This window comes from Canis lupus, chromosome 6 (assembly GCF_011100685.1).
Source record: "Canis lupus familiaris isolate Mischka breed German Shepherd chromosome 6, alternate assembly UU_Cfam_GSD_1.0, whole genome shotgun sequence".
In the NCBI taxonomy this organism is placed as follows: Eukaryota; Metazoa; Chordata; class Mammalia; order Carnivora; family Canidae; genus Canis; species Canis lupus.
Genome location: NC_049227.1, coordinates 61,674,964 through 61,690,897, shown reverse-complemented (window position 1 = coordinate 61,690,897; position 15,934 = coordinate 61,674,964). Strand labels below are relative to the sequence as shown.

Below are 15,934 nucleotides of genomic sequence, written 5' to 3'. Positions count from 1 at the left end.
TGTAAATGCAAGATTGATAAATTGTCAGAAGTACGCAATTGACAGGCCTGTGTTCCAGAGGCTGAGGTCACAGCTTGCAGATGCCTTAGCGCAGTTTAAGGTGGTGGATCCCCTTCCTTTCAGCCCTTCTCCACCACCCGACAGCCAGTCCCCAGAAGAGAGTCTTAACCACTTACTGCTTATAATGCAGAAATTTGCTCATCAAAAATATATACCACATTTCTTTGAAAAATTGTGTATCACTGCTTTGCAGCTGGTGATACTTAGTCTTATCACGTTCTATATTAATCAGTTCTTGAAATTTTTTTAGCACATTTACACTAAAAGAATTTTTTTATTAACTAATCTTTTGAGCACCTTTAATTCCAGCAAATTAAAATAGTAATAATTAGATATTCAAGTTTTTAAAAATTTTACCTAAAAAATTTCACCTCTCTAATTTTATTAATCTCTTTTATCAACAAGCTTATGATATCTGTTCTTTGTTAAGTCCTCTGATAATTATCAGATTTTCTTTAATCATTTTGGCTTAAGGATTACTTTTTGTTTTAATTTGTTGAACCGTTGATAAGTATGAGTTTATATGAATAACAAGTCTCTGGGAGTGGAAAACAGACTTGGGCATATGTGTTGGTACCCACTCTCCCCTCGCCCATGTGAATTACTCAGAGTGCAGCATTGTAAATGATTGCACTGTGTGGGTTTTTCTTTCAGGATTCTCTCTCACTCTTTTCTGAGTGTGGTGATAATAGCTCTCTCTGTGATGAATTGGTAATTACAGATCACACTGTGCTCTCCTTAGTTGAAACCTGTGTTTCAAGCACTGTAATTGTCAAACTGGTGTGATTTGTTTTAAATGTCTAAATGGAAAGTATTTTGCTATCATCAGATTTCATTTTCCTTTATATTGAACTTCAGTAATGAGTGTGTTCTCCTGTTTTAGGTACGCTTTGTAAAGAATATAACTTCCTGGAAAGAGATGAAACCAGGGTTTTATCATGGACATGTTTCTTATTTGGATTTTGCAAAGTAAGTTATACCTAAAATGACACACTGAAGAATGCTTTGTACTTTAGCAACCTAAAAAGAAACAAGTTTATTAAATTGTTAGAATTTTGATTTAAAAAGTGTACTGGCTTGCCTTTGCCACTTTTAGGTATGTAATTTAAATACACCTTCTAGTGTTTTACTGCCCTCTAGTGTTCATAAATTGATAATTGTCACATTAATTTTAGAAATTCAAAGTAGACTCAATACAGGTAATACTCTAAAGTTATTTAACATTATTCTATGTGTGTGTCTTGTATAAGCACGTGACACTGTTTTAGGAGAGCCCCACGTTTTAACCTAGAGACCAATCAGATTCTGACTTACTACATTATTGACTGAGAGCTGAGAAAGCAAAGAACTCCAATACCCACTTTGCATCTACTTTTCAGCCAGGACACAGTAAAGTGTACACTTTGTTTTGGGCTCCCTAGTTTTAGCTTTACAATTGTGATATATTCAAAATTGACTTTAAAAAAAAAATAGTGATTTTCCTTTAGTGATTTGCTTGAAACTGATGATAAATATCTCTGATTTTCCATATTTTGGGGAGTAGAGTGGGTTCAGGGTAATTCTATCATGATTCTCTCAAGAAAAGTTCATAAAACTAGAGGCCTACGCATGGTATCCAAGCACTGTGTTTCCCACACACACCCCCATCCCCCCTAGTCTGTGCCACATTAAGGTACTATTCAGAAAACTGGGTAAAGGAATATTCTAAACATAGATTATTTTGTGAATCCATTTGAATATTTTTTGTAACACATAGAGTAGCATTATGGTTAAAACCTCAAATCCAAATCTTTTCCCCAATAACCTGTACTAACTTCAAAGACATATTTAATTAGTATTTTTAAAATTATTTCATCTAAGATATGTTCCCTCAGTCATTTCATTAGCAGTCATGACTTAATAGTAATATACTCTCAAGTATTTGTCAGCTCTAGAGAACATTCTGTATCAAAGTTGAAAATTAAATTGATATTCCAGTCACTTTAACTTCTTATATTGAAGAGAAAGAGTTGAATTACCACTGATTTAGATACTAGCCCTGAACTTTTTGAAAGGCATGTAATTAAAAGAGAATCTCCCAGATACTACGTACAGTAAACAATATATTTTTATTTCTAGTTCCACAATACTCTAGCTGTCTCGGTAAAATGGTATCTTTAAAGTTAGATGTAAAAAAAATAAAATAAAAAAATAAAGTTAGATGTACATTTTTCTGTAAATAATTCATACTGCAATATTGAAAACATTTTATAGGCAGCTTTAAAATAAACTAATTATTTTTTCCTTGCAGAGGCACTGAACCAATTTCATAAACTCCATTCATATGCATATTTTCCCTCAGGGCTGCATTATCCTTCAATTGAATGTTTGTTACCCTTTCACCTAAATGATTTATTTTTTTCCACACACAGCTTGGTTTCTAATACTTGAAGTTTCCATTATTAAAATAATATATTGAGTGCTTTTGCTTTTGGCAAAAGTCTTGTACTTGTAGCTCTGGTATATGCTAGGGTTCTTGCAGTTGAAAAAGTATAAAGTTTCTTGAAAAGATTAATCTCATTTATTAAATACTAACATGAACGTTTAAGGTTTTGAATATTTTCATAATGGGTCTCATGTTATTGGAAGTGAAAACTATTGTAAGAAATTTCAATAGACTTTTACAAGATTTTAAACAAACACTTTAAAGAAATCACCTAAAAGAAATATATTTTGAAGTATATAGTCAAGAACTACTGTAGATGTAACCAGTATCTTTTAAAATTAATTTTAGTTTGACAGACATACTGACCATGAATGAGTAAGGAAGAGGAAAGAAACATCACCAATTTTTAAAATGCTTTATTCTTCAAAACATATTCTCGACTGCCATAGTACTTTGTGGAATCCATTAAAATACTTGCCTTCAGGAGAAAACAGTTGAATTTGGTGAAAGAAATGTTTAATCACTTAGCTTTTCAATTGCCTTAAAAGAGTCCCTAAAAAGCATACAAATTCAGTATATCCCAGGAAACCCAGGAAGCAAGATAAAGAAAATAAAAAAAGAAAACTGGTTTTTTTGGTTTAGACTGATCACTACGAAATAAACATTTTATTTGCAAGCCTGTATGTGCTCAAGCCATGTTTTGGTTATATTTTTCTGGTTTTATTCAGAACTTCAGCATAATAACATCTCCTTGTTTCAAGGAGATGTCCTGTTCTATGTTGCTCCTTTTTCTCTTGGTCTTATTCTCGATTTTTTGTTTGTTTGTTTTAGCACATTTCCTAGTTCCTTTTTCCATTTTTCTCTTTAGTGTTCAATTACTTTTTGTTTTCATTTCAATTGGTGGGCAGCACAATTTTTAAATTAAATTGGATAGGATCATTAATGTTATAAATTTAAAATTTAAAAATTTTTTACTAAAAAATGTGTGTAGGTTGGACTTTTTCAAAATGTCTAAGAGTGCAGACAATATAAAGTTGAATAAATAAGTTGTAGTTCTTGTCCTCAGTGAGTTCACTGAAATCTCATTTTTTCTGTAATTATCAGTTCATTATGTTTCATTATAAATAGTGAAAATATTACAGATCATCCTGCCTTTTAAATTCATACTCCTTTACCAGAGGCATCTGTTACCTCCACTTTGATTTTCTTCAGATTTTACAAAATAAAAACATTAGAATATCCCTTTCATTTATTTCAGTGACATTTTCCTTTATAGTGAATAATGTTCGGCTGAAAGAAAACTGTGTGAATGCTGGTTTCAATCAGAGTCTGCTGAGATTTTCTATGATCTAGCTACTTATGGGTGACATGTCAGCATCTCTCTTCAATCTTTGGAAATTATTTTTGATACAGACAGCAGTCATATCCAGGTGCATGTCAGGTGTATGCCTTTGTGGCTGTGCCCAGGAATGAGTGTGTGTCTTAATCACTGTCATTCTGGTTTTTCCATATCACCCATTGTCTTTCTCAGAACAATTGAGGTGAATCAGTAAAGAGCATCTATGTCAGGACAAGAAACACATAATCAAATGCTTCACTAGGTCTGAAGTATCTTGGAGAGTAATAAAGTGACAATATTTTAGGCCTAATATAGTTTGTGAGTCTTTAGATTTATGTGAGGTTGTCCCTTTTACCTTGTGCTTCTCTGCTGAACCAGTTGAAGTTTCACCATTTTCTATCGTTTTCAGCAAATATGTCACAACACTATAGAAACATTTCTTAAGTTATTGTAATCATTATAGGCAATATGTAAGAGTTGCCTTTTTATTGACCTTGTACCACCAGCTCTTTCTACAGCACTGATCCTGTAGACTGCTCTGGAGCAGCCTCTGAAGCCAGCTGGATCTGCAGTAAACACCCCTCCACCCCCACCCCTTCCTTCCCAGCTCTGTGGTTTCAGCCACATCGCTTCAGATCTGCATTTTCCCGATTTGTAAAGTGAAGATAATTAAAGTAACTACTTCCTGGTGGTTGCAAGGATTAAATATGAAAATGTATGTGAAGCAGTAGGTTCTGTGTCTCACACAAAGCAGTGTTATGTTCTTTTATAATTGTCTTCTCTCAGTAACCACGTTGTCTTACTGGTGTTTTCTTCTTCTCCCAGTCTGAATCCATGCTGGCGCTTCTTAGTCCCCTCTTTTTTTTTTTTTTTTTTTTTTTTTTTTTAGATTTTATTTATTTATTCATGAGAGACACACACAGAGAGAGAGAGAGAGAGAGAGAGAGAGAGTGACACAGGCAGAGGGAGAAGCAGGTTCCATGCTTGGAGCCCGACATAGGACTCTATCCTGGGTCTCCAGGATCACGCCCTGGGCTGAAGGCGGTGCTAAACCGCTGAGCCACCTGGGCTGCCCTTATTCCCAACTCTTAATAAGGCATTGCTCAAGACTCTGTCTTTGCCTCCATTATTCCCTTTTGGGAATTTTACCCATTTTTCTTTATCAAGACCTCGAAGCCAAAAACTCAACCCCTTTCCTTACCACATACATTTCATCAGTCACCAGGTCTTTTGAGTTTGGCTTCTTTCACTTAGCATGAGGCTTTTGACATGCATCTATTGCACGCATCCGTTAGTACTTCTTGGATAAATAGTATGCCATTGTGTGGATACACCGCAGTCTATCCATTCACCATTTTCTGGATACTTGGGTTGTTTCCAGCTTTTAGTGATTATGAGTAAAACTGCTAAAACACTTGCACATAGGTTTTATGTGGACATATGTCTTCATTTCTCTTGCGTAAAACCTAGAAGTGGGATTGCTAGATTGTATAGTAACTCTATAAAACACTGCAAAACTGGTTTTTCATGTGGCTGTGTTATTTTGCAATCTCACCAACAGTGTATGAGAGTTCTGGGTGCTGTGCATCCTTGCCAACCTCTGTTATTGTTAGACCTCTTTTGTTTCTTTTTTAAAATTTTGGGCCATTCTAATAGATACAAGTAGATGAATGCCCTTTTTAAGAGGTAAATAATTACTACAAAAACGACATCACCAGTGGGAGTGCCAAATACCCCCAAAATAGTGCCAAATAGTCATTCACTATTTTTGAAACAAGACCATGGGAACCTGTCTCATGGGAAGGATTTGAAAGTTTCTGTGAAGGGCTAAGAAAGTCCAGCACAAATATATATATATATATATATAAGATACCAGTGTCCCTAGTGAGACTGCTGCTTTCCTAGAGATGTTAAATCCAAAATGAAGCAGAAATCACATAGCAGGGACGCTGGGTGGCTCAGTGGTTGAGTGTCTGCCATAGGCTCAGGTCGTGATCCAGAGTCATGGGATCAAATCCTGTATCAGGCTGCCTGCAGGGGGCCTGCTTCTCCCTCTGCCTATGTCTCTGTCTCTCTCTCTCTATGTCTCTCATGAATAAATAAATAAAATATTTTTTAAAAAATCACAAAGCATTGTGCTTCCCAAAGCTAGTCAGCCCTCTTTCAACTTCATCATGTTCCATGTCAGCTTTGCCCAGCTAAGGACAAGTTCCTTTCAAATGTTCTGAGTATGCACTTACTCTTTCAACCATTCTTGATGTTTACCCATTTATCCAAACTGTATGGAGGGTAGTTGTAAAGACAGGAGCCTACCTTGTATTCCTTGCTGTGTCGTATCACATATGCTGATGTGGCAAGAATAAGGTTTCTAAAGTGTCTTCTTACCAACCTGCTCCTCAGATTATAGTTTTTGCCTTTTGATCTTTATAGAACATTCCTACCCAATATGCTGTTCTTTTCCTAAGAAGATCATTTTCTAACAGGTCAATAATAGTTTCTATTTTTGGAATGAAGATAGGTTGTCTCTTTCTTCACCTGAGCCCTCCTGAGGAACAGCTCAGATGCCTGGCCAAGGTTAAAGGTAGAGTTTGTGACTACAGAACACATTTTCCCCGTGTACAAAATTACCTGGCTGGCAAAAGAATTAAACCTACAAACCTAAAAGGATGCTTGTTTCCTAACCAGCTGAGCTGAATAGCCCAGATGCTATTTTTATCATGTCTGTTTTCTGTTAGAAATTCTAACTAACACAGGTGCCTGGGGCTCCTGGGTGGCTCAGTTGTTTGGCTTCAGCTTCGGCTATGGTCCCAGGGTCCTGGGATCAGTCCCTATATAGGGCTCTCTGCTCATTGGGGAGTCTGCTTCTCCCTCTCCCATTGCCCCTCCTCTCTGCTTGTGTTCACTGTCTCAATCGCTCTCTCAAATAAATAAATACAATCTTAAAAAAAAAAATCTCTTGTCTCCATGTATATATATAACCATACTAACTTATAAATAATAATCCTCTCCATCTTCAGAATGAGTTCACACGTTATCTCATTAAAATCATACTTCATACACATAAATGTCACCCAAAGCCATGCCCCAGAAAGTCATTTTCCAGACAGCAAGAAGAATTTTGTAAAGCGCCATATCCCCTTTCTAGTGGCACTTGGTAAGAGTTGCTGTCTGTCCCACATGTCAGAGATCGGGGAGAAGGAAAAAAAAGGAAGTAATGGTGGGAGATGATATGGAAAGGAGGTAATTCCCATGAGAATGACTCAGGGTGGTCACTGGCTAATAATGGAGATGGTAAGGGGGTTCCCAGGGAATCCTACAGGTTTAAGATTGGAGTCATTGTCCATCGTCCTGTGCTTTCTTCTCCTTGTAGCTTCCTATTACAAGACTCTCTGCACTCTCAGTTAGGGTAGCAACTGTGTAATTGTTTTCTTTTTTTTAAGATTCTATTCACAAGAGATATAGAGAGGAAGAGACATAGGCAGAGGGAGAAGCAGGCTTCCTGCAGGGGGCCTGATGTGGGACTTGATCCCAGGACCCTGGATCACGACCTGAACCGAAGGCAGATGCTCAACCACTGAGCCACCCAGGCTCCTTGCCCCCGTTTTTAAGATTTATTATTATTATTATTATTATTTGAGAGACAAAAAGAAGGGGAAAGAGAGAGCATGAGTGGGAAGGGCAGAGAGAGGCAGAGAATCTGAAGTGGATTCCACACTGAGCATGGAACTCTACTCGGATCTTGATCTCCGGACCCCAAGATCCAACCTAAGCTGAAAACCAAGAAACACACAAAACACACATAAAAAAAACCTGCCTATATTTTACTCAGTTTCAAACTTTATTAGTCTATTTTTAATTATAAAGCCATGTTTTCTTTTCCCTCCCCCCCCCCCTTGTTTGTTTTTCATGTCAAATCTGTTTGAGTTGTTTTTTACCAGGAAAGGAAGAGTCAGGGGATGAGGGGGGCTCCAGGGGCTGGGGAGCCACAGCTCCCCACCCAGCCCGACCAGCCGGCTGCCCCTTCCCCCACTTTTTTTTTTTTAATTTTATAATTGGAGCCCTTGGTGAGGTTACGTGTGCCATGAGAACCCACTCTACACCACGACGCTGGTGGCTTAGTGTTGGCCAAACTTTGGAGTCACTAACTGGTTTGACTTTCATACGGTGAATATGCATTTGGTCTGTACTGATCATGGAATAAACACATCTCTCTTTAAAAAAAAAAAAAAAAAACTGACCCACCTAGGTACCCCACAACTGTGCATTTCTGATGCCTCTTCTCACTACTGAGTTCGCTCTCCTACAGAAAGGCTTCCTAAGTGGTTACTTCCCAGCAGTCTATACAGCCTAATTCTATAATATTCAACAAGTGTGTCTTGGCACTATGTTGAACAACTAGTGATAAAGCCATGAATACGAGGGAAACAGTCCTGCCCTCAAGGAGCTTCTACTGTAATGCCCAACATGGCAGTGCCATATATTTGGCAATGATACTGTTTCCTCTTTTAACAAATGGTGAAAATTTTTTTACTGTGTTATTGGTTTTATGGTTTTATGAGTGAAAAAAATGCATACTAATTCTGTTCAACTCACAGCTTTAGTATTATGATAATGTTTGACAAAGGATTCTTTGTAGTTTGCAGTATTTCCATATGTACACAGAATTTTAGTGACTTTGGGTCACTCACTTAATAGAAAAGAACTAGAAGTCAAGATTGCTGACCCCTTCTTACACACAAAGTGGTTCTTATAGATTACAACCTATTTGTAAATTAGAAACTTCCTGGTTAGTTAATTTTCAATAATTCAGAGGCTGAAAGAATCGAGTTATCCAGGCACCCTGCTTTTTTCTCTTCTATTGTCTCTTTTCTACTCAATTGCTTAAGAACGAAGTAGAAAACATTTATAGAATGCCTGCTGAGTGCAAGACATTGATTGCAGTGGGCAGAAGACAGGGAAATGTGAAATTGTTTAGTTCAGCTATATGCTTTTTTAGTGCCTTTGGAAAAAGATTTTAGTAAGAAGGGAAATTTCAGTTATAATCTATTGGCTAAAATTGAAGGTTTCTGTGAACAGATGAGTGAAAATATCAAGAGTGGTTAAAAAGAAAGGCACTTGAGTGGCTTCATCGGTTAAGCATCTGCCTTCAGCTCAGGTCCTGATTCCAGGGTCCTGGGATCGAGCCCTGGGTCAGGCTCCCTGTTCAGCCAAGAGTCCGCTTCTCCCTCTGCTGTTCCTCCTGTTTGTGCTCATTCACTCATTCTCTCTCTCTCTCTCTCTCTCTCTCAAATAAATAATAAAAAAAAAATTTTTTTTTAAGTGGTTAAAAGAATAAGCAGCTTTCACCATCTCTTACCAGAGTCACACAACCTAAGCTTAGTTCTGTTGTTTCTCATTGTGATTCCTATTTTAGGAGAAATTGCTAATTTTTTTTTAATCTTTGAAATTAGTACTAATGAGTGGGCAAGTATTTATGTATATGAGGCCCTGTGAAATATATAAAATAAGGGTACAGTACTGTGCCTGTTCTCAAGTGGCTTTTAATCATACATACTAGGGGAAAAAGAAGAGAAACACTAGCAGGATAAGCAGGGAGTAGAATTGCCAGAGCAGTGACTGCTGGGTGCAGGTGTCAGTGATAGATAGTACCGTGTGCCATCGGCTTCCTAGGCTGTACAAGATTTCATTATTGCCCCACTGCATTTTATTCCCAAACAGCAGCCAGTTGTTTTTTCCTCTCCTGCTTTATTGAGATATATTGACATATACACTGTGTAAGTTTAAGGTGTATAGTGTGATGCTATTTTACCATACATTGTGTATTGTAAAATGTTTACCAGGATAAGGTTAATTAACACATCCTTCACCTCACACAGTTACTATCTTGTGGTTGCTGTTGTTATGGTGAGAACATTTAGAATCTACTCTCCGTAGGAACTCCCAAGTTTACAATACAGTGTTGGTAACTCTAGTCACCCTGCTGTTGACTACAACCCACATCATGACACTTCAGTGCTGACTCAGGCTTCCCTCCTGGTGCTTATAAAGGTCTACATGATCTGTGCTTCCTCCACTCCCCCTCCTTCTCTCTACTTGCTTTCTGATTCTGCTGCAGCTAGGCTAATCTTGCTGTTCCTTGAAAATGCCTGGCACTTAGCAGCTTGGGGTGAGGGTTTCATACTCCTAGAGTTTCATCTTCCTGGAACATTTTCCTCCAGATAGCTCCATGGCTCCCTTCTCTCATCACATAATACTAGTGAGGCCTGCCTATTTTGAATTGTACTCTCTCCCCACTTCTCTTGGTCCTTGTTCCCTTTCATACTTTTTACTTACTTCATACTTTTTTCATACTTTTTCATACTTTTTTCATACTTCATACTTTTTACCATCTCACATATTTACTTATTTGTTTATATTCCGTCTTCCCCAAGTAGAACGTTGGCTCCATTAGGACAAGGAATTTTGTCTTTTTTTTTTTTTTCTCACTGCTGTAATCGTAGCATTAGAATATTGGTGCATGTATTGGGTACACAAAAAAAGTATTTTTTAAAATGAACTAATGTAATAGAATAGAAAAATGAGAATGGCATTTTAGTTAAGGAGCAGAGGCGTGTAAGGAGAAATATATGGCGTGTAAGGAATAAGTATATGTTGGGTGAGATAGAAGAGGTGGGCCAAACTGTAACAGATGGATGGTTTCTTCTTTGAGGACAGTAAGGTGGTACCTGAGTCATTAGCAACCAGACAAAGGAGTTTGGGTTTGATATCAACATAAACAGTAGAGTTGTTCCAGCTTCCTAAGAAGAATGATCTAACCAATGGTGCTTTTGGATTATCAGTTGGGAATTGGTCTGGAAGGTAGGTTGAAAAGGTAAGCCTGAGGCAAGAAAACCAATGAGGTTATTGGAGTAATCCAAACAAGAGGCCTTGGGAGAGGGTGGTGGTGGGAAAGGGAGAAACGAGGACAGGTCAGATCTGTGGGGAAGCCAACAGCAGGAAGAATCAAAAGGACCTGGTAACTGTACTAAATGAAGGATAAAGGAAAATAAAGGTCAAGATAACACGAAGATCTCAAGACTGGGACAGTGCGGATATTAGAACAGGAGCCAGCTGGACGATTCTAGGGGCTGCCCCGGTGGCTACAGTAAAAGCCTTCTCTGTCTCCTCTGTTCTATCACCTCTTTCTCATTCCCTAAGGAAACTGTGCTGGAAACTGAATGTCTTTCACTCTTGTCTTTAAAATCAGCAATGGCAGAAGGTAGACTCCAGTGGTCACACTTACATGGATTTAAGCTGAATCCATTGATAACGTGTGTCTCGTTCAGTGAGCCAGAAATGAGAAATCATTGCTACATAAAATTAAAATGTTTTTTGTAATTCTTACCAGTAAAATGTAAAATTGTTTTTCATACAAACTTCCTGTCTTTATCGTCAGCAGTAATTTTTAAATTATTTCCTGTTCACTGTATTATAGCATAAATAATCATAAACTATTTCCTAATCTCTACATCCTCTGTTTTATTTAAATTCATGTTTTTCTTTCCATATAGAATTTATCATTTTAGGACCCCCCTAAACCAAGTGAAAATACAGATTTTACCTTTTACATTTTTCTTCTGTTTCAGATTTGGTGTGAAGAAGAAGCCAATTTACATTAATGTCATAAGGGATCCTATTGAGAGGCTAGTTTCTTACTATTACTTTCTGAGATTTGGAGATGATTATAGACCAGGATTAAGAAGACGAAAACAAGGAGACAAAAAGGTAATATTTTAGTTTTAAGATGTCTATAAAGATAATTGTTTATCAACTGCAATGAATAGTACGCTTTAAAACTTTTTTCTTGATTATAATGTACTACTTGCTAATGGTGGGAATTTTTGGGAAAAGAAGCCAAAAATATGAAGAAGCAAAAGTAAAACGATAGTTGATATTTTGGAGTACACATCTTTTTTTTTTTTTTTTTTTTGTCATTTAAAAAAAGATAGTTTACTTCAGTTCCAGGGCTGAATATTCCTCTCACTATAGTCCTAACAATTTTCTGTGAGACCATTATAACTATTCATTCATGTGATGATTTTGTATATGTCCTTTGGTTCTCTTAGTCTCAATCATGGCAATTTATATTGATATCTGTTCATTGGTTTAAGAACACTGTTTTGCTAAAGCAGCTGGGTTTTTTCAGGCAAGATGAAAATAACAGTTCTTACTCATTAGCAGGTTTGGATTTGGGTTGTCTTCTATTCAAAAGGGTTGTCTTCTGTTTAAGTGCATCTTCAGAGTAGCACCACTTTTACTTTTCTGAGAAACCAAACTGATTTGTCACTTCTCTGGTGGAACACCTTTACTGGGACCCCATTGCTCACAAGACTGCTCCAGGCACATGAGACACAATCTGACAACACCTGAGACTGACTTCTCCGGCCTTGTTGTCCTTGGGATGCCCAGTGCTTCAGCCGCATGAAATGTTGCTGTCCTCCAAACTTACTGTCACTCCATACTTGGGTACCTTTGTTCCCCATGTTTAGAATGTCTCCCCTTCCCTCTGGAAAACCGTCCACTTCTAAGGTCCAGTTCGAATGGTAGCTCTTCGATGAAGTCTTTTCTGGTGCGCCATTGGCAGTTAGTTATGTCGCTTCTTTGAAGGGTCCCAGAGCACTCTATTCAGACCCCTTTTTAAAGCCTTTATTTGTGGTATTTGAGTTACTGGTTTACATATCTGTCTCCTTCAGAAGGTTGTGAGCTTCCTGAAGTAGGGGCTGTATCTCACTCTCCCACGTTTCCCTAGTGTGCAGCACAGTGAAGGGCTTATTAGCAAATGAGTTGACTGAATGAGTCCTGCATCTTTGAAACCTAAAGTGTTGCATAATCACGATGCTGGATACCTGATCTGACAATTAATTTTTCTTAAGTTGGATGTGCCTTTTGTGTCACATGAGGCAGTGGGGTTTTTTTAATGTACTTTTTGCCTAAAGCTTTAAGATTTAGGAAAGAAATAGCAATTTCTAACAGAAAAAAGTACATTCAAACACAGATAACTGACCAGATCTTTTTTTTAAATGTCCATTGATCTCTTAGCATTATTTAATCTTCTAAAAATATGTATACTTAGTTATTACGGTGATTCTGCAATGTTTTATAAAATCTAATAATGTAACTCTTTTGTGACTTTGTACTTTAGAATTTATTGATAGTTATTTCTAAATTCACTCCAACACTATTTCCTACTTTCCTTCCTTCCTTTTCCTTCTTTCTTTCTTTCTTTCTTTCTTTCTTTCTTTCTTTCTTTCTTTCTTTCTTTCTTTCTTTCTTTCTTTCTTTCTTTTTATTTTAGCCCTTTCACTTACAGTGTTTTTACTCAGTAAATGTTAGTGTCCATTTCACACGTTTGACCAAAGGAATATTAATGTGGGTAAAGAGAAGATGTACGATCACATCAGGTCTTATATGCAACATCGGTTACTGTAAGCCCTGGATACCATGGTTTAGTGATTGTTGCCCTATGTAGTTGGGGTAATTAGGGTAATCATAATACTTAATATGAGAACAATAATAGTTCACATCTCTTGAATGCTTATTGTGTATCAAGTACTGTTTTATATATGTACAGATGTGTGTATTTTTTCAGGAAGCCTGTACAGCAGTTCTGTAGGGTGGCTGCTGTTCTTGTCTCTATTTTACAGATAAGGAAACTGAGGCACAGAAAGGTTAAGTGCCATGTCCAGTGTTATACTACCAGTGAATGGTAAAGCTGGAATTTAAACCTAAGTACTCTAATTCCAGAGTTCACCGTCTTAAGCCCTCTATTCTCTTTCAAAAGGAGAGAGGGAATACAACATGTTACCTGACATTTATTTGTGAGAGATGTTCCCATGTTACATTTTCAATACCCACAGAAAAATTCAGGCAGATGTTTTAACATCATTTTCCTTTCGTATTTGAAAGTTTTAGGTATATATGCCCTCTCAAGCCTGGAGACTTAACCATTTACTCTGATAATGATGGAGCTTGATTTGGTTTTGTTTTGTCTTTTTTTTTTTTTAAGGTTTTATTTATTTATTCATGAGAAACACAGAGAAAGAGAGGCAGAGACTCAGGCAGAGAAAGAAGCAGGCTCCATGCAGGGAGTCTGATGTGGGACTCCGTCCCAGGACTCCAGAATCATGCCCTGGGCTGAAGGCTGGCGCTCAACTGCTGAGCCGCCCAGGCATCCCTGTTTTTGTCTTTTTATGTCATTGCAAAATACATATTAATACACTTCTTTATTTAGTTGTAATATTTTGATGTAATATTAGTAACATCAGCAAAATACTTTTGTGTTATCATCTACAAATGCTTTTTTAAAATAAACAATTACTTTGTTTTGTGTTAGGCAAATGGACCTTTTGGTCTTGAAACATACACATTAAAAATGGCTTATTATGTCTCAAGTGTTGGCAACATTCTGGTACCTAATTAGTTAAATGATGTTATTTTATTGCAAATAACTCCATATCTTAAATTGGAAAGAGCTTTCGTTCATTAATAAACTCATATCTATAGAGTTGATAAGACTACATGACATACAACATTTTTTAAATGGCAAGGTACTTGAAGATAAGGGGGATTAATAGGTGGCTATGATGACGTAGGAAATACCTGGCAAAGGTTGGAAATACCTTGCATTGGCTTCATTTCCATTAAATTGTATATTGTTTACACCTCACGTGATACTTGAAAGCATATTAGATAATATTCAGTTCAGCACTCATGGCAACTATTGTGTTTTAAACTGTAATACCTCATAATCTAAACTGTTTCCTCCTTACACTGTCAAACAGTAATTTCAAACACATTTCAGGCATATGTATACCTATGATAGCTTTCAGTTGATCTTGTAAGAAACAAAAGATTTGTTTTATTTGGGAGATTTCAAATACTCTGTTCTTTATATTTGTAACTAGAGGTTTACTTAGTGTAATCTCTGCCCAGAACCTGGAAAATAAGGATATTAAATAATACAAAGGTCAGCGCTAAAGAACTATATAGAGAAATCAGTGATTCTCAAACTTTATGGTCTCAGAACTCCTTTTACTTTTAAGTTCTTGAAGACCCCATAGAGCCTGTGTTTGGGTGATATTTATCAGTATCAATAAATATACCAATTTACTGGGAAATCTTAAAAATAATAATTTAAAAGTAACAATAGGAAACCTATCATATGGTAACATATATTTTAATGCAAATAACCATTTTTCAAAAAAGCATAAAGAGTTGTATTTTACATTTTTGTAAATTATTTTAAATATCTGGCTTAATGTAGGCAGCTGGATTTTCATATCTGCTATTGAATCCATCTGTTTGAATATATTCTTTTGGTTGAAGTATATAAAGAAAATCCAGGTTTACATAGATATGTAATTGGAAAAGGTAGGATTTTAATAGCCTTTTTAGAAGATTGTGGATGTTTTTTCTTTAATATTACACTAAAACTTGACAAGTAGTAGCTTCTTAAAGTTGTTGGAGTATGGAATCTGAAACCATAGCCATGAACTTTTTATGCTCTGCTACATTAAAATCCTTTGATATATTTTATATTTTCAATGGATTTTTTAACTGAACATAATTGTATAACATCATGCATTGGTCACTGGAAACATTCATACACTAAATTAGGTGGACCTTCCAAATGTTGACACATTTTCGTATACAATATCAGAAATTCACATTCATTAATGTTGCCACAGATCTCATCAGAGAAGTCTTTAAATATTGGGAAACTATCAAACCTGTGGTGACAGATCAGGTTTTCCAAAATTTTATTTATTTTTTTGCTTGAAAGCTTAACTTTTGTCATCAGCTGCCACAGGATTTCTCGGCCTCTACGCTATTGTTGTTTTGGGCCAAACAACTCCTTGTTGTAAGGGGCTGCCTATACACATAGGAAGTTAACCAGTGATTCTGACCTCAAACTAATAGCATCCTCTCCACGCTCTCTAGTTGTAAGCACCAAAATGTCTCTTGACATTGCCAGGTGTTATCTGCTGGGTCAGAACAGCTTCATTTGGGAACCACTGGGCTACTAATACTGTCAGTTGTTTTCTGCCAAGTGGCAGGTACACTTCATTCAT

The 15,934-nt window shown here is 36.7% G+C and overlaps 1 protein-coding gene across 2 annotated transcripts in view; it reads left to right on the top strand.

The window, feature by feature from the left end:
• Nucleotides 1-15,934, top strand: part of HS2ST1 (heparan sulfate 2-O-sulfotransferase 1) — a 173,764-nt gene that overhangs the window by 143,253 nt on the left and 14,577 nt on the right. For both annotated transcript variants that reach the window (XM_038541464.1, XM_038541465.1), the window contains exons 3-4: nucleotides 944-1,029; nucleotides 11,450-11,588. In XM_038541464.1, the coding sequence (XP_038397392.1) occupies nucleotides 944-1,029; nucleotides 11,450-11,588 (225 nt within the window). The remainder of the gene's footprint in view (nucleotides 1-943; nucleotides 1,030-11,449; nucleotides 11,589-15,934) is intronic.